Below are 20,190 nucleotides of genomic sequence, written 5' to 3'. Positions count from 1 at the left end.
CCCTACAGAAGTGGTGGCACCGTAACCTTATAAACCCCCAGGCGGTCGGTACGACTGTGCCACGTTACATTGTGTGTGGGGGGCATTATACAATGTGGGGGCTATGAAAGGGACACTTAACAGGAGCTCAGTTTCTGTATGGCTGTGCTGTGGGGTGGGTCTTTGCATCCCAAAAATTGACCGCAATGTGCATCATCTGTTCCATCGTAATGCAAAAACGAAGCTTGACGATCTGGGATCTGCTACATTTGGCCATTAGGGTAGAGTTGACGTTTTTTATCTGTGTGGAAGTCTCTGGTGTCAGCATTAGATAAGGCCCCCGGCAGCCATATCACAGGAAGCAGCGGGAACAGGCCCTTCTTCACAGCCAGGATCTGCACTTGGCGGAGCAGAGTCCTACACGGGCGAGCGTCCATGACCATGAGCTGCGCAGTCCCCGTACTCAGTCTGGTGATATGTGCCGGTAAGTGACATGATATTTGCACACGCGTGACACAGGGTCGCACACGGGTGCAGCGTGTGGGTCATATTATGTGTATGGAAGCTTTCACTCAGATAGAATCACATCTTAAAGAGTCAGATTACTAAGTGCCATGATGAAAAGTCTCCTGACTACCTGCGAGTCTCCATGGTAACAGACTACAAACAAACCCTGCGTAGTCTGATCCTGGGACTTTCCCTCTGTCACCTTGTCTACTCTCTGCAGGTAATGCAGACAAAGGGGTCGATGGAGGATAATAACCCAGGGTGTGTAGTCTGTAACCATGGAGACGCAGCTCTGCGGAGTAGCTGTATACAAAAAGTGGCTAAAGTTTTTTTTTATGATTTTTTTTTAGCCCTCTCGTTCCTCACCTCCTCAGACACCTCTACGATCACTGCCCGCCTCCCCCATCAGATTCTCATGAATACCTCCATAAAGGTGGTCAACCCTCCAGTGAGAATGGACATGCTGTCAGTGCGCTGGGAGCACAATGAGCGCCCCCTGGTGGAGTATATCGACGGGAATCTGACGTTTCACAGCCCTTGGGCCAAGATGTCTTTGGAGCAGCTCGCACAAGGAAATATCTCTCTGGTTTTGACGAATCTTACCCTGAGCGACGCTGGAAATTATACTTGTCTGGTCCAGTATGGTGTAAAACTGCAAACCGCCATCTATACCCTGATTATAGAACGTAAGGGGGTCCGCTTTTTCTCCGTTATGTGAGGGAGCGGTAATTGACACAATATTGGATCTAAGCCACCTGGCTTAGACAAAGAGACTAATGTTAATATTATGATTGCTCTGGGGTTGTCATGGAGACGCCAGCACAGTCTTGTTGTCCTGTGACCTCAACGTTCAATTCATAAGTCACATGATGGAATGTCCATTCTGCAATGGCAACCATGGCAACTTAACTGTCTTTTCTATCTATGCAGGAAGGGTTATTAAAAAGTACAAAGTCCCTTTATATATTTTTTAAATTGACCCTTAAAGTGGTCTTTTCAGCAGGTCCTGTTTGATTAGGGCGTTTCTATGATGCAATGTTAGGTGGGCACAAATGGATCATCCAAGAGAAGAACGCCATACTGAATGAGAAACAGTTATTTATAAGGACAGACGTATGTGATGTGGGTTTTTAAGGAGAGGCTAATTAGCTGGGTAGCTTCATTTGGCCACTTTGAAGAGTTTTCTTGCTTTGAACTAATCAGGTGGGTGAAGCCATATAGCTGGGTCATGTGACCACTCTGCTTTTAAGTCCGGTGGGTGGGGCTTATAGTATGTTTACAGATAGAAGGGTGGAGCTATGTAGCAGGGGACTGTGTCATTTGACCACTTGTGTTAAGGAGTCCAGTGGGTGGGGCTTACATCCAACCCTCTTTATTGGTATTTCAGAGTAATATTTATTGGTACCCACATGCTCAGCTTTGATTCAGTCTATCTATAGATTCTAGGTTGGATCCCTCTTCGGTTCACACCAACGATTCTCACCTTTTTGTTTTTGTCCAGGCAATAGGATCCGCATCTTGGACTTGACGCCTCCCCCGGAGAAAGCCAGTAAGACTTGGGTTATCGATGAATGAAGTGGATGTAGATATTAAAGGGGTTCTTTAATGTTTATTCTGGTCCTTCAGAGGAAAGTAAGACCCTCTTCCCTGGAGAATGACCACTTTTCATACATAAGTAGAATTTTGAAAAATTAAAAATGAAAATGTTAAAGTTTTTCAAAAATTTAGTTTTTAGATCAAGGCTTTTTTTTGTCTCATATCGAGGATCTCCAACCTGGGGCCATCAGGGCACCATGGATGATCCACAGCTTGGCCGTTACTGCTGATCAAGTATAAATATGTCTGAAAATGTACTGGATGAATGTTTCTGAAACTCAAAAACAAGAATTTGATATCTGACGTAGCATAAGCTTCTGTCGCTCCCTCCCTACGCGACTGGGGTTTTAAGATAACGATGTTGTTACCTCATATATAAGCTTCGCTCATCTGCTTTCCTTCAACCTTTTCGAAACGTTGCACCAGCCTGGCCACATGGCCATGCCCAGGAATGTTTTCTTTTTTTTTCAGCTACATATTCTTACTCAATGGTAAGATGGTTGTTCCTGCTTTATTTTATACTTCTGTACTTCTTGTTCTTACCACCTCCCTTCTCTCTCCTCTAGGGCTCACCTTAGTCAGATCGACCAATAAAAACGATGGGGTTGAACTTGTTACGGTCAAGCTGGGAGAGAACGCTACTCTGCATTGCAACTTTTCGATGGGTGCTGTCCCAGAATTGTCAACGCTGGTTGTCCATTGGTCAAAGGACGGAGTGACCAAGTATTTTTCAAACAAGTCATGTTGCGATTCCTCTAGTTATGAAATTTCAGAACAAGATCTCCAACAGGGAAGAGCGCCCCTACAATTGGTCCATGTCCAGGAAAAGGATGCTGGGGTGTATACGTGCTCCATAAAGTACAAATCAATGGAGGAAAGCTGGAGCACCACATTTCGCATCCAAGGTAGGCGACGGGGCAAAAGTTTAGAGGGTAAATCCCTTGTTAGATATTTAGCACTGCAAGGAATGGAAAGAAGTCCTATTTAAGACCCCTATGGTTGTCATCTGAAGGCCTAATTAAGACCAAAACGCTTCCATCTGAAGGTCTAGTGACAGCTCCCAAGGTTGTTATCTGAAGGCCTTCCATAGCTCAGTCTAAAAGTCTACTGTAGGCCCCCATGCCTGCCACCTGAAGCCCTACTTGAGGCCTGCATGGCTGTAATATAAAGACACCCATGGTTGCTATCTGAGGCCTACTTAAAGCTTGCATGGCTGCAATCTGAAAGACTAGTGAAGTTTCCCATCGTTACCATCTGAAAGTCTACTGAAAGGGCCCATGGCTGCCATCTAAAGGCCCTCCATAATTGCCTACTCAAGTTTCTCATGGCTGCCATCTGATGACTTATTGAAGGCCCAAATTGCTACCATCTGAAGGCATACTCATGTCTGCCATCTAAAGGCCTAGTGAAATCACCCATGGCTGCCATCTGAAGGCCCTCCATAGCTGCTGTCTAAAAGCCTACTGAAGCCCCCCATGGCTGCCATTTGAAGGCCTAGTGAAAGCTCCCATGGATGCCATCTGAAGGCCAATTGAAGGCCCCTATTGCTGCCATATAAAGACCCTCATGTATGTCATCTAAAAGCCTATTTAAGGCCCCTATAGCTGCCATCTGAAAGCACCCATGGCTGCCATATGAAGACTTTCATGTCTGTCATCTGAAATCCTATTTAAGGCGCCCATGGCTTTTCTGAGGGTCTATTGAAGGCACCCATGGCTTCTCTCTGAAGAGCCAGAGAAGGGCCTTATGGCTGCCATGTGAAAGCCTATTGAAGGCAGTCATGGCTGCCATGTTAGTACGCCTTCATACGAAACAATGCAGTTCACTACTGTATATACTGCAATTCTATAATTTTGCAGCATAGCGAGCAAGCCATCAACAGATCACAGGTTGAAGTCCCCTAGGGAACTAAACAATAAAGTAAAAACAATTTTGAAAAAAAAAAATATAAATGTTTGAATCACTCTTCTTTTTCCCCAGTTTAAAGATATAGTAATAGAAAGAAAAAAAAAACAAGAAAAAACATCAACATGTTTGGTGTTATCGCTTCAGTAAAAATGTGATCTATAAAATATAACATTAATTAGCTATATGGTAAAAGCTATAAAGGGAAACAAAAGCTGCCAGAATTGCTGTATTTTTCCACATCTCCATATAAAAACACAACAAAAAGTGATCAAAACATTGCACGCACCCCAAAATGGTATCAAATAAAAAGTACGGCTAAGCAAGCAAAAAAATATCAGACCCTCACACGGCTCCACTGACGGGAAAACAAAAAATGTATGGGTCCCAGACAAAGGTGGCACAAACAAATTTTTGGGGGCAGAATTGCGTTTTTTTTTTCACTATATCGCCACGGTGGGAATTTTTTTTTTCCTGTTTTCACTACATTGTAAGGTAAAGTGAATGACAGGATTCAAAACTAGAAATCGTGCCGCAAAAAAACAAGCCCTTGTGTGGGGATGTAGATGGAGAAATAAAAGAGTTACGGCTCTCGGAATAAATGGAAGAAAAAAAACCAAAAAGCACAAAAAAGAAAAATTGCTAGGTCCATAAGGGGTTAAAGAGACCCCCTGTAGAGAGAGCCCTAGGACCAGTGCCCACTTGCCCACCACCCATTCGGATCCATCCTATTGACGCCATCTTTTTGGTCTCCTTCACAGATGATCTGGGATCTCGAAGACGACATCTTGGCCTCCAGACGGCAGCAGCGGCAAGAACCCTGGAGAACCATGACGCGGTGGTCCCGGGGTCCGCGCAGTTATACAGAACGGTGAAGCTCAGCCTGGTCTCGGCGGCACTGGTGGTCACCGGGCTTTTGGCCATATTTCTGTATTTTTGCTACAAAGGTTGAATTCTCATCAAAAACTTTCGTTGTGACGATCCTTGGTGGAAAGCGGACTGGTGGCATCATCTCCGGGATGTCCATCCTCCTCCTCGTGATCATTCTCCATCAGATTTAAAGGGGAAGTACTTGATTACAAAAAACAATGGCAGCTTTTTTTTGCAGAAACAGCGCCACCCTTGTCCAGTATCTGGTATTGCTTCTCTGCTCCATTAAAGTGAATGGGATTGAGCTGCAATACCAAACAGAACCTGTGGTCCATGGTGGCGCTATTTTTGGAAGAAAGCAGCCATTTTTTTTTAATTCCATACAACCTCTTTAGTTCACAAGAAGACGATAAATGAGAGACGGGGGCGGCCATGTCGCTGATTTGTGCCTTTATTCAGTGACTCCTGCACTCGCTGCTGATTTTTTTTTGCATTATATGTAGATAAACTTGTGTGGGAGTTTAGAATGATTTGTAGCTGCTTCTCTTAAAGGGCCAGCATCCATATTAACAGGAGCGAAGCCCAATCATTAAACTTTCTGTGACTTTCTCGGACTTGGTGGGTCCGTTCAGCGCCATTTTTAGGATCTCTGCTTGCGGTCAGCGAATGAGAATTTATAGGCCCGATATCTCTCACAGCTGAGGTTGCGTTTCAATGTGAACAAATCTCCCAAAATGGCCCCAAGTCACTGACAGCGAGCCGAGAGGTTCAATCATATAGTAATGGAGTCCGGATCTAGGAGAAGACGGCGCTGACAACTTGAGGCAGGTTGTCAGCATCACACAACATATTAGGACCCCCCATAGGACATCCGACTGGGGAGACCCCACACCGGACGCTCAGCCGTGTAATCCTCCAGAATTCAGACAGAGGCGGACAATGGATCCCTCCAGAGCAGCGCTCACAGCGAAGGAGACACGTTCACATAATCCAGATCCGACTCCAACGACACTGCAACACCGGAGCCAGGAAAGAGTTAATGAGACAGGGAAGGATTAGATACACAGCTCAGCAGACAGTATCACACAGGAGAGGATTAGATACTCACCAGTGGGGCCTTCCATGGCCACATTCTCATACGAGTGGCACAGACTGTCCGAATGTGAGGAGTATTTCCCGATGCTGTTGATGGCGGACCTCGGGGTCTTGTCTGTAAGGAGACAATAGACGTCTGTATAGTTGGGGGGCGCTGAGCGCTGTATGACTTTATCACAGCACTCCCTGTGGACAAGCGAGGGACTACAAGTGATGATGAGACCCGTTGCAGACCTACGATCCACACTTACCCGCCCCAGTCTTGTTGTCTGCGGCTGTCGCATCAGTTTCAGGATTACTTTCCAGAATTTTCCTGCAAAGAAGACAATGGCGCAAACATGATTACATCCTTCCAATTCCCCCTCACTGGGCAGCACTGGGGGGCTCATTTATTAGAACTGGGGCGGTCTCTGTGTAGAGACCAGAAGGAGAGACAACAACAGGAATCATCACATTTGGGAAATTGTAATAAAATTTGTCACTTACAGGTAAACGTGGTCTTCTGTCCAGTAGATAAAAAAAAAAGAGAGAAAAAGAAGGGTTAATTTATAGGGAAAAACTACAACTCCCAACATGCCTAGAAGCACTGGTCTTCTGCGGGTATACAGCATATATATCAGGAGTGTCAAACTGCATTCCTCGAGGGCTGCAAACAGGTCATATTTTCAGGATTTCCTTGTACTGCACAGGCGATAATTTAATCACCAACTCATTATGTGTGTAGATGATTAAATTATCACCTGTGCAGTACAAGGAAATCCTGAAACATGTCCTGTTTGCAGCCCTCGAGGAATGCAGTTTGACACCCCTGATATATACGGGACCGAGTGATCTAATCAGTTACATAAGACAAGAAACGACAGAGAGGATTAAATCCGCTGGAAATCTCGCAATAAGAAAGCAATGAGACGCGGCCGGAGCGCACGGACTCCGTTATAAGCCTCCGCCATCTCGCACGGATGCATAGAAAATCCTGCAGAGTACGGGATGACGGAGCGGACGCAGAGCGCCATGAAGCCGCGCCATCAATCGCGGCAGCCTGAAATGACTGCAGCTTCGGCCCTTAAATAAAAATTGCATTAAAATGTGTAAAATATGACAAAAAAAATCCAAATTTGCTAAAATCATTCAATTGTCTCCACTCACCCTTCACGGCGAGATCCGGCAAATTCTCATAATCCTGCGCTGCGTCTGCAACAATGACACGAATACAAAACAATTATTTCATCTTTAGTAGTTTACATCTAACTATAGTAAAAAATACACAAGAATATAATACAGTGACACATAGAATAAAAGCTAATAAGTATCCAAGTCACATAGTAAGAATAAACTGACCTAAGTTCACATAGGTGTCCTGCTGTGCGCCTCTATCTGCACAGAAAATAATGAGAGTGAGTGTATCAGGAGCATAATAAATAATAAACACTGCATAATATTCCCACTAGGGGAGCTCCCTGTATACATAGATACATGATAAGACCCTGTCTGCAGCCACCACTAGGGGGAGCTCCCTGTATACAGAGATACATGATAAGATCCTGTCTGCAGCCACCACTAGGGAGAGCTCCCTGTGTACAGAGATACATGATAAGATCCTGTCTGCAGCCACCACTAGGGGGAGCTCCCTGTATACATAGATACATGATAAGACCCTGTCTGCAGTCACCACTAGGGGGAGCTCCCTGTATACAGAGATACATGATAAGATCCTGTCTGCAGCCACCTCTAGGGGGAGCTCCCTGTATACAGAGATACATAAGATCCTGTCTGCAGTCACCACTAGGGGGAGCTCCCTGTATACATAGATACATGATAAGACCCTGTCTGCAGCCACCACTAGGGGGAGCTCCCTGTATACAGAGATACATGATAAGATCCTGTCTGCAGCCACCACTAGGGAGAGCTCCCTGTGTACAGAGATACATGATAAGATCCTGTCTGCAGCCACCTCTAGGGGGAGCTCCCTGTATACATAGATACATGATAAGACCCTGTCTGCAGTCACCACTAGGGGGAGCTCCCTGTATACAGAGATACATGATAAGACCCTGTCTGTAGCCACCACTAGGGGGAGCTCCCTGTATACAGAGATACATGATAAGATCCTGTCTGCAGCCACCTCTAGGGGGAGCTCCCTGTATACAGAGATACATGATAAGATCCTGTCTGCAGCCACCTCTAGGGGGAGCTCCCTGTATACAGAGATACATAAGATCCTGTCTGCAGTCACCACTAGGGGGAGCTCCCTGTATACAGAGATACATGATAAGATCCTGTCTGCAGTCACCACTAGGGTGAGCTCCCTGTATACAGAGATACATGATAAGATCCTGTCTGTAGCCACCACTAGGGGGAGCTCCCTGTATACAGAGATACATGATAAGATTCTGTCTGTAGCCACCACTAGGGGGAGCTCCCTGTATACAGAGATACATGATAAGATCCTGTCTGCAGTCACCACTAGGGGGAGCTCCTTGTATACAGAGATACATGATAAGATCCTGTCTGCAGTCACCACTAGAGGGAGCTCCCTGTATACAGAGATACATGATAAGATCCTGTCTGCAGTCACCACTAGGGGGAGCTCCCTGTATACAGAGATGCATGATAAGATCCTGTCTGCAGCCACCACTAGGGGGAGCTCCCTGTATACAGAGATACATGATAAGATCCTGTCTGCAGCCTCCACTAGGGGGAGCTCCCTGTATACAGAGATACATGATAAGATCCTGTCTGCAGCCACCACTAGGGGGAGCTCCCTGTATACAGAGATACATGATAAGATCCTGTCTGCAGCCTCCACTAGGGGGAGCTCCCTGTATACAGAGATACATGATAACATCCTGTCTGCAGCCACCACTAGGGGGAGCTCCCTGTATACAGAGATATATGATAATATCCTGTCTGCAGTCACCACTAGGGAGAGCTCCCTGTATACAGAGATACAAGATAAGATCCTGTCTGCAGCCACCACTAGGGGGAGCTCCCTGTATACAGAGATACATGATAAGATCCTGTCTGCAGCCTCCACTAGGGGGAGCTCCCTGTATACAGATACATGATAAGATCCTGTCTGCAGCCACCACTAGAGGGAGCTCCCTGTATACAGAGATACATGATAAGATCCTGTCTGCAGCCACCACTAGGGGGAGCTCCCTGTATACAGAGATACATGATAAGATCCTGTCTGCAGCCACCACTAGGGGAAGCTCCCTGTATACAGAGATACATGATAAGATCCTGTCTGTAGTCACCACTAGGGGGAGCCCCCTGTATACAGAGATACATGATAAGATCCTGTCTGCAGCCACCACTAGGGGGAGCTCCCTGTATACAGAGATGCATGATAAGATCCTGTCTGCAGCCACCACTAGGGGGAGCTCACAGTAATATTTTTTTACCTTCCACAGATTTCTGTCCTTTCCTAAAAGACAAAAATAAAATTAATTAATCTTAATGCAGTTAGTAATATATTATGTCCCCACTACCGCCTCCTTGACAACGTTTTTTATGATCAGACTTCTTTTTCCACCCGGTGATCAGTTGTCAGATGCACACAGTTATGGTTTAATATATAGTCCCCATCACTGATGCATCATGGGACATATGGTAAAGTCACCTCCGTCCTACATTGTGGGATGTTATCTGTGGGTTATTGTTCTTCTTCTATAGGGGATGATGGAGGTTTTGGGTCGGACATTAGAGGACAGAACACTCACCCCTCTGCCTGCTGTGTCGCGTTCACACTCAGAACTGTGGAGAGAAGACTGAACGTTACCGTGGACCCCATTACAAACGATCACAGGTCCCGGCCCCCTCCTGACTGTCAGATCTTCAAGTGTATAAGATCTCTGCTTACTGTCAGTGAGTAGAACTAGTCAGATAAACCCACCGAGCCCCCACTGCCGGTGTCACGATGGAAAGTATATTAGAACGTTGCAGAACTTTTCATCATACATAAATCTGCAACTTCTGCAGGTACAGTCATTGAGGAGGGCGATGGGGCGACGAGGCGGGGGCGATGGAGGCGGGGGCGATGGAGGCGGGTGTGATGGGGCGACGAGGCGGGGGCGATGGAGGCAGGGGCGATGGGGCGATGGAGTTTAGTTTCCTGTTTTACGGAGACCTGTTACTTGTGCGATGTTACAGGAAAGTGTAAGATTCCGCAGAGCTTCACTGTATCATTGACCTGAATATCCTAAAGCTCAGAAGTGCAGCTATGTTCACTGACAGCAAGCAGAGGTCGGGTACCAGGAGACGACCACCTCTAGAATTTAAAAATACATTTTCAATGAGTTTGTTTCAAAAAAATAAAAGCTTACCAAAATTATTACCAAAATGCAGGTTCAGCTGAGGTCACGTGACCTGTTATCTAGAGGGTTCGGCAGCGAGACGCCTCTCTCCGGGGCAGGCGCCGCTCCACCAGACCGGTTCCTGGAAATCTCCCCAATTCCTGATCCCTGAACTCCTCACTGTCGTGACCCCAATACTGAGGAACACCCAAATCCCACAAAGATGGACACTCACGCGAGATCTGGTCCAGGTCACATCCCAGGGCTAATTATCATCTACCACTCTTCAAGGGGCTACCACATTTCTACACAACTCAGTCATGTGTCGTCTTATTTTATTTATTTTATTTATTTTTTTTTTTTTGGGGGGGGGAGGGTAAGTGTCAACTACTGATGTCTCTGCCTGATACAAAATCCATCAGTAACTGACAGCATTGTACAAATGAGAGCTAAAAATACACCCTAAAAAATGCTAGCCACTGATGTCTCCATACATGACAGCCACCGATGTCTCCATGCATAACAGCCACTGATGTCTCCATGCATGACAGCCACTGATGTCTCCATGCATGACGGCCACTGATGTCTCCATACATGACAGCCACCGATGTCTCCATGCATAACAGCCACCGATGTCTCCATGCATGACAGCCACTGATGTCTCCATGCATGACGGCCACTGATGTCTCCATACATGACAGCCACCGATGTCTCCATGCATAACAGCCACCGATGTCTCCATGCATAACAGCCACTGATGTCTCCATGCATGACAGCCACTGATGTCTCCATGCATGACAGCCACTGATGTCTCCATGCATGACAGCCACCGATGTCTCCATACATGACAGCCACCGATGTCCCCATACATGACAGCCACCGATGTCTCCATACATGACAGCCACCGATGTCTCCATACATGACAGCCACTGATGTCCCCATAATACATGACGGCCACTGATGTCTCCATACATGACAACCATCGATGTCTCCATACATGACAGCCACTGATGACTCATTACATGACAACCACTGATGTCTCCATACATGACAGCCACCGATGTCCCCTTACATGACAGCCACTGATGTCTCCATACATGACAGCCACTGATGTCTCCATACATGACAGCCACTGATGTCTCCATGCATGACAGCCACTGATGTCTCCATGCATGACAGCCACCGATGTCTCCATACATGACAGCCACCGATGTCCCCATACATGACAGCCACCGATGTCCCCATACATGACAGCCACCGATGTCTCCATACATGACAGCCACCGATGTCTCCATGCATGACGGCCACTGATGTCTCCATGCATGACAGCCACTGATGTCCCCATACATGACAGCCACCGATGTCTCCATACATGACGGTCACTGATGTCCCCATACATGACGGCCACTGATGTCTCCATACATGACAGCCACTGATGTCTCCATACATGACAGCCACTGATGTCTCCATACATGGCAGCCACTGATGTCTCCATACATGGCAGCCACTGATGTCCCATTACATGACAACCATCGATGTCTCCATACATGACAACCACCGATGTCTCCATACATGACAGCCACTGATGTCTCCATACATGACAACCATCGATGTCTCCATACATGACAGCCACTGATGTCTCCATACATGAGAACCACCGATGTCTCCATACATGGCAGCCACTGATGTCCCATTACATGACAACCATCGATGTTTCCATACATGACAGCCACTGATGTCTCCATACATGACAACCATCGATGTCTCCATACATGACAGCCACTGATGACTCATTACATGACAACCACTGATGTCTCCATACATGACAGCCACCGATGTCCCCTTACATGACAGCCACTGATGTCTCCATACATGACAGCCACTGATGTCTCCATACATGACAGCCACTGATGTCTCCATACATGACAGCCACTGATGTCTCCTTACATGACAGCCACCGAAGTCCCTCATACATGACAGTTATCTATCACAGAGCCCCCATAACTGGCCTGGACCCCGATGTTTCCCACTTTAGTCCCTCGTGATGACTGGACACTGACATTTTTATCTTTGTTGGGTATCTGGTCCCAAAGCTTCACAGTGGAGCGCCTCTCCTAGTGTTCAGTTCTTCCAAGATTTGCTTCCTTTGATGGTGAAGCCACGTAGGCTCTTGTCCCCATCATGATGGTAATATTACCGGAATCTGACCGGTTTTCTAAACATTACCAAATATTTGTACTTACATTCCTCAAAATCCTCTTCAGAATCCCCGTCATTTGCGCCTGTCACGGTGATAAAAGATTTAAAGGGTTTAGTAATTTTGAAGGCAGTCACATGAATAAAAAGTAAAGTAAGCTCCGCCTCCCTGACTCTTTAGAAAGAGAGGATTTGTTCACACCCACTGACTGGTACCGGAGGGGCAGAGAAATTGGGGGACAAATTTGAGATAGCCATACTTGTTTTCTGAAGGACAGAGTGGTCGGCTGCAGCCGCTGGAGCTGGATTTGGAGGATATGGACCTGTAAATGAGACATAAATACCAAAATATGAGCGAAAAGTCATGAGAAGGAGAAGTTACTTTTTGTAAATTTAATCTCACCATGTTCATAACGAGGTTGTAGATCTGGGGTTCTGTGAAAAAAAGATGACAACATTGATAAATAGAGGAAAATATTCCCAAATAATAATAATGATGGTTCATCTATAGGTTCTTACGGAGGAGGCGGAGGCTGGCGGCGTCCTCCGGGATGTGAGGATTTATCTATAAAGATTGTGTAAAAGAAAAGGTTAGAAATATCAGAGGAGGGATGTAATTTTTAATTGTTCCTTTCAATTCTTATTTTTACATTTTTGTGAAAAATTGTACAAATTAAAAAAAAAGTTGCTGCAGACTCCTGATGGTTTATTCAGGACTATGACTTCATCTGGGGCAAGAGGTTCACCTTACCTTGTATCTACTGTACATACCTCAGTCCATGTAGGGTGGCTTGTTCTCCACCACCTCCACAACACCCGGGGCACACGCCCCAATGCCTTTCCCCCTTATCTACGCCCCTGGTATCTAACCCGCCTCTGTGGTTTCTAAGCTCAGCTTTGTAAGTTCTGTACTTGTAGCTGGGTCAACTACAGTTTCACTGTCAGCCACATTGGTTCTCAAGGAGCTTGTTAATCTGTCATCCGGTCACCAAAGGACTCATGCCTCTTTTAGTTCTTCCTGTTAAACAACTACATTGTGACAGGGAGGTGACGTTTTAGGAGTAATAATCCTGTACTCACCCTAATACATGATGTCTTAAAACTAACACCACACGCTTTGAGCCTGACCCAGACACAAGTTCTGCACTCCGACCTAATACAAGCCCTGGGCCCCAACACAACAGAAGCTCTGCACCTGAAACCAATGCAAACCCTGTCCCAGGACCTAACACTATCCCTGTCCTGGACCCAACACAAGTCCTGTCCCAGGACCCAATACAATCCCTGCACTCGGACCCAACACAAGCCGTGTACCCAGACTCAACACAAGCCCTGTACCCGGACCCTACACAAGCCCTGAACCCGGACTCAACTCAAGCCATGTACCCAGACCCTACACAAGCCCTGAACCCGGACCCTACACAAGCCTTGTACCCAGACCCAAGACATGCTCTGCACCCGGACCCAACACAAGCCCTGTACCCAGACCCATAACATGCTCTGTACCCACATCCATCACATGCTCTGCACACCGACGCAAAAAGGTCTGCACCCAGACCCAACATAAGCCCTGCACCTGGACCAAACACAATCCCTGCACCCAGACCACAAACCCTGTACCTGGATCCAACGCAATCCCTGTACCCAGATCCAACACAAGCTCTGCACCCATACCCAATAGAAGCCCTGTACCCCAACCCCCCAAAAAATGTCCTGCGACATGACCCAACAGAAAGCCCTGTACCTTGACTCAACTCAAGCTTTGTACTTGGACCCTACACAAGCCCTGTACCTGGACCGAACACAAGCCCTATACCCCAACCCAAAACAATCTCTGCACACTGACCCAACACATAGACTTGAGCCCCAAACCAAACAGAAGCTTTGAACATGGACCCAACACACATTCTGGACTCAATCCTAATGAAAGATGTAACTCTAACCCTAAAAAAATCCCTCAACCAAACCCCAAAACAAGCCGTGAACCAAAACCTAACATGTCTTGCACTAACCCCAAGACATACCTTCAGTCAACATAACACGTTCTGATCCTGACCCCAACGCAAGTCCTGAATCCAAGTCCAACACATGATCTGGACTCAATACTAATGCAAGACCTGAATTTGACCCCAACACAAGTCCTCAACCCAACATGAGTCCTGAAGCCAAATTTAACACAAGTCATACCCAACATATGCTGTTGATTGATCCTAATGCAAGACTTGAATCTAACTCCGATATATGTTTTATAATTCCACAAAGGAACTAAATGCGACCATGACACAAGCTTTGAAAATTACACTATTAGCAGCCCTGAACCCAACCTCGATACATGATCTGCACAATATCTTAACTCAAAACTTGAACCCGATTCACAAGTCCTTGTGGCTCATTTGGAAGAACTTATGATTGGAAAATGAGCATTTATAGCAGGGCTCGTTCTCAACTATCAGTCAGTCTTAACAAGATTGTAATCACTTGATGAACGAAACACTTGTTCGTTGGATGTGATCATTTTTATTCTGGCGTAAAAATCTTCTTTATTGGCAGCACATCGCCAATTAAATCAGATGCTGTTCGGGCAATAAAGATAATATTGCATGGGCACAGAATGATCATATTAACCATCATTCTGCCCATAAAGAACATTTTGTGGCATGTCTAAACAGATCATTAAACAATCTCCTTGTATTTATCCGGTTGGCCGTCGTTTCACAGTTTGGATCAAGCTATCTAATGGGGCTTCCGACCCTAACAAAAACCCTGAACATGACCTCAACACATGTTATTAACCCAAACCCAGCATATCTGTCACGCCGTAAACGGTGATAAAGGGGCAGGACGGCGTACTGGGACCCGCACCTGACCTTACCACTTAAATGGGGCCCTGGCTTACCTCGGGGGTACCTATGATGGTTAGGAGGCCCGAGCCGCCAGCGTATCCCTGTCTCCTGTGCAGGCCCTATCAGTGGCCCCCTCTCCCCCCAAAGGAGGTGGACTGCACCAGTGTATAAATACAACAATAAACAGTGTATACAGACAAGGTAACTAAAAGTCTCAAACTCACCAAATGCTCACACAACCACAGAGGAAACACAGAGAAGGGAAGAGAAGGAATAAACTTAGGAAGGAAAATAGGTTTAACATGCAACCAAAACAGCAGACACCAATCTCTGTAAATAAACCTCCAACACTACTCTCCTTCAACCTCCAAGCCAGGCAGTAGAACTGATCACTGACAATAGCTGAAGTCAGGACTGGGTCTATATAGAGGATCAGATTACAAAATCCACTTCAGCTGAGAGAGACCCAACTCTCAGCAACTCAGCAATAAGGTTAACTCCTGCACTGCTGGCACAAAGCCAGGTCAGAATACAGGTGAAGAGCTTCTGTTCACTGTGTGTGAACGAGGCCAAGAGCACTGCGGTTCTCTGGAACCTCTCTGTCGCGGTAGCCCCGTGACAACATCTAGCTTGTATTGGGGTCTTCTGACTCTCGTCCAACATATAGTGGAGAATCAACGTTTCAGGGGTGTCTATTAGTGGCTTCATTCTGATTTCTATATTGGAAGCCTGTGAACTTTTGATCAAGCCAAGAGTTAGTGTTTATGGGGGAGTCAAAATATATAGCTGGCGGCCTAAAAAGCCTTCAACTGACATCTATCGGAGGCATGTGGCATCTTAACACAAGTCTTGAGCATAACACCAACAAAAGTCTTGAAGCGGACGAGCCCTGAAACCATGATAAAGAGTAGGCCTTCAGGCCAAACTGGTGAGATGTACTTACGGTGCCAGCAGCTGGTGCAACCAATGAATAAGGCCATACCCAATATTCCAAACAACCCAATTATCCAGTCATCGAATGCGCTGTGGAACATTTATCTTTCTGTGTTCACCCCCGGTGAGTCTTCTGTCTTAGGTCCTCCTACGGTCACTCAACATTGCCTTCCTGAAGGTGTCCTTTCTTCTGTCCTTCAGCTTCTCTGGCCATGTAATGCTCTTCTTTTCTTCTCTGCTCTTTCTTATGGCTTTTCATACCTTGTCCTATCGTTCTCACTAGGTTTCGTGACCCACCAAAGCAGCATGTCTGGAACAGTAATTGTGCGCCCCATCTGATGAGACACACGACGCTTAGAACTAGGTGGAATGGAAACCACCAAAACCACATTGGACAGGATGCTCAGTCGTCATCAGGCCTCGGTACAGCACATAGGTGTCTTATTTTCAGAGTTTGTCATTGAGACGAGGACCATTTTTAAAAACTTTTTGTAATATTTTGTCGTTTTGTATAACTCACTGAATGAACGGAGCCAAACAGCTGATGGGATAATATTGAGAAGCTCCCTGCAGAAGCAGACCGTGGGACTGGTGGGGAAATCTGGACATGCCGATGCCACTTTCATAATTCTGAATTACAATTAATCTAAATTAGCAGGTTTTATTTGATGTCCACGGACAACCCCTTTAACTCGTCACGCTCTTGAGCAAGATGTAAGACCTTTCACTTTTTGACATCCTAAACGCAACGCTCCTCGGGTGTCAACCCTAAGAGTGAGATGAGACCACAAGTAGCACCGTCTAATTCTCCGAGCACAAGAGCAAAGGCCGTGCTGACACATGAGAACTTCATTCAGTCTTATTTCTTCATTTTTGGATTTTTTTTTGCCTTTAGGACATAGATCATTTATTTAATTTTTTCATTTACACGTTTTTTTAAAAATTTTACTACGATTTCGCAATTTCTTTTTTTAATCACTTTTATTTGCCATATTCCTAGACCCATAACATTTTTATTTTTCCGTAGACAGAGTTGTGTGACAGATTATCTTTTACCCTACAGGATAAATAATAGCAACAAAAGGGGGTAAAAACCACACACAGAAAAATAATTCACAAATAATAAATGTATAAACAATTCAATAAATCCGAATGAAAAATTTAAAATGTGAAGTGTGGTTTAATAGATAGTGGTGACCACTTAATTACAAAGTAAAGAACCAAAACCCAGAGAACTCATGGAAGGAGAGAGATACAGACAGGGAGTTCATATAAATGTATCTTTATTAATGTAGCAGTAAGTCAAATTACAAAAATAATAATATTAACCCCTAGTGGCTCCGTCACTAAGGCAAATACTTCGTCCTGACGAAGGATTTTGTACTGAAACGCGCGTCGGGGCGCGTGTGCACGCAGACACCTATCTTCTAAGGTACCCTATATGTTCGGACCATCACATTTGTATTGCCATCTTTAGATTTGAGCTACGTCTGGGATATCTTTGTTTTGACAACATCGGTATTCCCCTTCCCCCCTCCTTTCTTTTTTTGTTGTGGCACCATTGCACTTTAATTATCCTGTGGGCACTGTTTTCTATACAGCGCTTGCTTTGTGACAATCGTCACACGTATAAATTACACTGTTATATTTTTATATTTATTTATTATAGCACTTTGTAGTATTTCTGTGCCTTACCAATATGGATTGTCCCTTTTCTTTTTATTTAATTATTTTTTTGCTGTGGCACTTATGCACTTTTATTCATTTTTAGGTATTGCGCTACACAGCTTTTTATGTATTATTCCTTTAATGAATATATAGTATTTAAACAAGCCATTTTTGCTTCACTTTTCATGTTTCATATTTTTTAATATTATATTTTTTATTCCGAACATATGGCATATATAAATAAAACATCAGTTTTTTCTATATAAGTTACATATTCAATTGTGGGATACCACAAGAGAAACAGAAGTGAGGAAGGAAAAAGGATATTTTTTAAAAAAAAGTAATAAATTTATTGAAACAATATGTTTAAAATTACACAGAACATTTAATATGGGGAGGGGAAAAAAAGAGAAAGGGAGGGGGTTAAACCGCCAGACTGGAGAAACGAATCTGCACTATACCATAAAGGGTTTAAAGTAAAATAATAGTACTGGTACAAGAAGGGGGGCAGTCTAGTTACGCTGAGCAAACCAAATATCCACACAGGGCAAGGTATAATCCCCCACAAACCAAAAGGGTATCCTATTGAAGGGTTAATAAATGAGCACACAATGAGTACATGTCTGTCCAAGAATGCAAAGCAAGAAAAAAACCTGCTAATGTCCTGGTGAGTACATCCAAGGTAGTGTGCCAATGTAAACAAAGGTGCTGCAAGGAGAAGGATATACTGCCAAGGAATGAATTACCTGTGGTGCCTAGCAAGTGCGGTGGTAACTAGCGCTGGTGGTGAGGTGCAGATGCGGTTCCCATGCGCCCGACAAGCTCTGTTTCGCCGTAGCTTCTTCAGTGGGGCGAGGACAAGGTTGGGGAGGTGTGAAGGGCTTTTATAGTATATGGGGGTTGCACTGAATTAGCCGGAAATAACCTAAGCAGCTTCAATTGCGCGAGCTTCCAAGGGCCGTCCCACCAGACCAAAGGGACTTCCGAGCTTGCGCACCGTGACACGCAGTGGAACGCACTGCGGTCACGTAGCTGTCGCCTCTCGGAAGTCAGGGGCGGGGTACGGACCCCGCGCGTGCACAGTGCCGCTAAGGAATATCCTGGAGGACGGAGGAGGCGTTATCCAAATGTGCCAGAGGGGTAATGGTTGCACACGCAGACAAGGGCCGTCCCACCATGCCAAAGGGACTCCCGAGCGTGCGGACCGTGACACGCAGTGGAACGCACTGCCGTCACGTAGCTGGCGCCTCTCGGAAGTCAGGGGCGGGGTACGGACCCCGCGCGTGCGCAGTGCCGCTAAGGAATATCCTGGAGGACGGAGGAGGCGTTATCCAAATGTGCCAGAGGGGTAATGGTTGCACACGCAGACAAGGGCCGTCCCACCATGCCAAAGGGACTCCCGAGCGTGCGGACCGTGACACGCAGTGGAACGCACTGCGGTCACGTAGCTGGCGCCTCTCGGAAGTCAGGGGCGGGGTACGGACCCCGCGCGTGCGCAGTGCCGCTAAGGAATATCCTGGAGGACGGAGGAGGCGTTATCCAAATGTGCCAGAGGGGTAATGGTTGCACACGCAGACAAGGGCCGTCCCACCATGCCAAAGGGACTCCCGAGCGTGCACACCGTGACACGCAGTGGAACGCACTGCGGTCACGTAGCTGGCGCCTCTCGGGAGTCAGAGGGGGAGCGCGGACCCCGCGCGTGCGCAGTACCGCTTCCAGGCACATAGAAGAGAAGGGGAAAAAGAGTCACTCTAACTGGGCATGCGCACTGTAATGAGAAACAGTATAGCGCTGAGCAAAACAGAGAATGAACAAAGAAGGGGCATAAAAAGTGAGCAAGTACAGTGTGATACCGGGGGCCAGAATAAAATGAAATGTATATAGTAGGGGAAGGGGGGGGGGGGGGAAGAGAGGGGGAAAAGGGAAAAAAGAGCCTGCTTAAATAGATAATAATCATAAGGACAAAGTGGATATACATACATATACATATATATGGCCAGAAAATAAAAAGGCTAGTAGTGACAAATGTGGCAGGGACAAGGGATATGTGTGAAAATTTGTTATATATCTAGTGAGGAAGGGATATATAACAAAAATAAATGAGGATGTGTCACGATACTGATCACAGTGACTAATATACACATGGCCAGTGTGTGAATATAAACTGTATTATAGGGTACAAAATAAAGCTATAATACAAAAAGGCCAATTTTACGTGCAGATACATAAATAAATATATAAAAAATAAATACATAAAAAGGGGAATAAATATATCACCAAACCCAAATACAAGACTATATAAA

The 20,190-nt window shown here is 45.7% G+C and overlaps 2 protein-coding genes across 2 annotated transcripts; one reads left to right on the top strand and one right to left on the bottom strand.

The window, feature by feature from the left end:
- Nucleotides 1–88: 88 nt before the first annotated feature.
- LOC138645532 (titin-like) lies at nucleotides 89–5,471 on the top strand. Its single transcript, XM_069734921.1, has 5 exons — nucleotides 89–463; nucleotides 837–1,172; nucleotides 1,988–2,035; nucleotides 2,649–2,987; nucleotides 4,749–5,471. Exons 1-5 carry the CDS (start codon nucleotides 415–417, stop codon nucleotides 4,937–4,939), a joined length of 963 nt encoding a protein of 320 aa, XP_069591022.1. The 5' UTR covers nucleotides 89–414; the 3' UTR covers nucleotides 4,940–5,471.
- A 152-nt stretch (nucleotides 5,472–5,623) lies between these two features.
- LOC138645533 (uncharacterized) lies at nucleotides 5,624–16,540 on the bottom strand. The gene is made up of 13 exons (XM_069734922.1): nucleotides 16,230–16,540; nucleotides 12,963–13,008; nucleotides 12,847–12,878; nucleotides 12,704–12,766; nucleotides 12,491–12,529; nucleotides 9,675–9,708; nucleotides 9,357–9,379; nucleotides 7,291–7,326; nucleotides 7,099–7,143; nucleotides 6,439–6,454; nucleotides 6,204–6,265; nucleotides 5,966–6,067; nucleotides 5,624–5,868 (listed from the first exon to the last, which is right to left on the bottom strand). Exons 1-13 carry the CDS (start codon nucleotides 16,318–16,320, stop codon nucleotides 5,819–5,821), a joined length of 639 nt encoding a protein of 212 aa, XP_069591023.1. The 5' UTR covers nucleotides 16,321–16,540; the 3' UTR covers nucleotides 5,624–5,818.
- Nucleotides 16,541–20,190: the final 3,650 nt, after the last annotated feature.

This window comes from Ranitomeya imitator, chromosome 7 (genome assembly GCF_032444005.1).
Source record: "Ranitomeya imitator isolate aRanImi1 chromosome 7, aRanImi1.pri, whole genome shotgun sequence".
In the NCBI taxonomy this organism is placed as follows: Eukaryota; Metazoa; Chordata; class Amphibia; order Anura; family Dendrobatidae; genus Ranitomeya; species Ranitomeya imitator.
Note: the sequence above shows the minus strand (reverse complement) of the source record. Positions and strands in the feature narration are given on the sequence as shown.

Coding starts and splice junctions, on each gene's coding strand:
- LOC138645532 (XM_069734921.1), top strand. CDS start 415: ATGACCATGAGCTGCGCAGTCCCCGTACTCAGTCTGGTGATATGTGCC. Junction 464..836: donor CAGTCTGGTGATATGTGCCG/GTAAGTGACATG, acceptor ATTTTTTTTTAG/CCCTCTCGTTCCTCACCTCC. Junction 1,173..1,987: donor CTATACCCTGATTATAGAAC/GTAAGGGGGTCC, acceptor GTTTTTGTCCAG/GCAATAGGATCCGCATCTTG.
- LOC138645533 (XM_069734922.1), bottom strand. CDS start 16,320: ATGTTCCACAGCGCATTCGATGACTGGATAATTGGGTTGTTTGGAATA. Junction 12,767..12,846: donor ACAACCTCGTTATGAACATG/GTGAGATTAAAT, acceptor TCTCATTTACAG/GTCCATATCCTCCAAATCCA. Junction 9,380..9,674: donor GCGACACAGCAGGCAGAGGG/GTGAGTGTTCTG, acceptor TTTGTCTTTTAG/GAAAGGACAGAAATCTGTGG.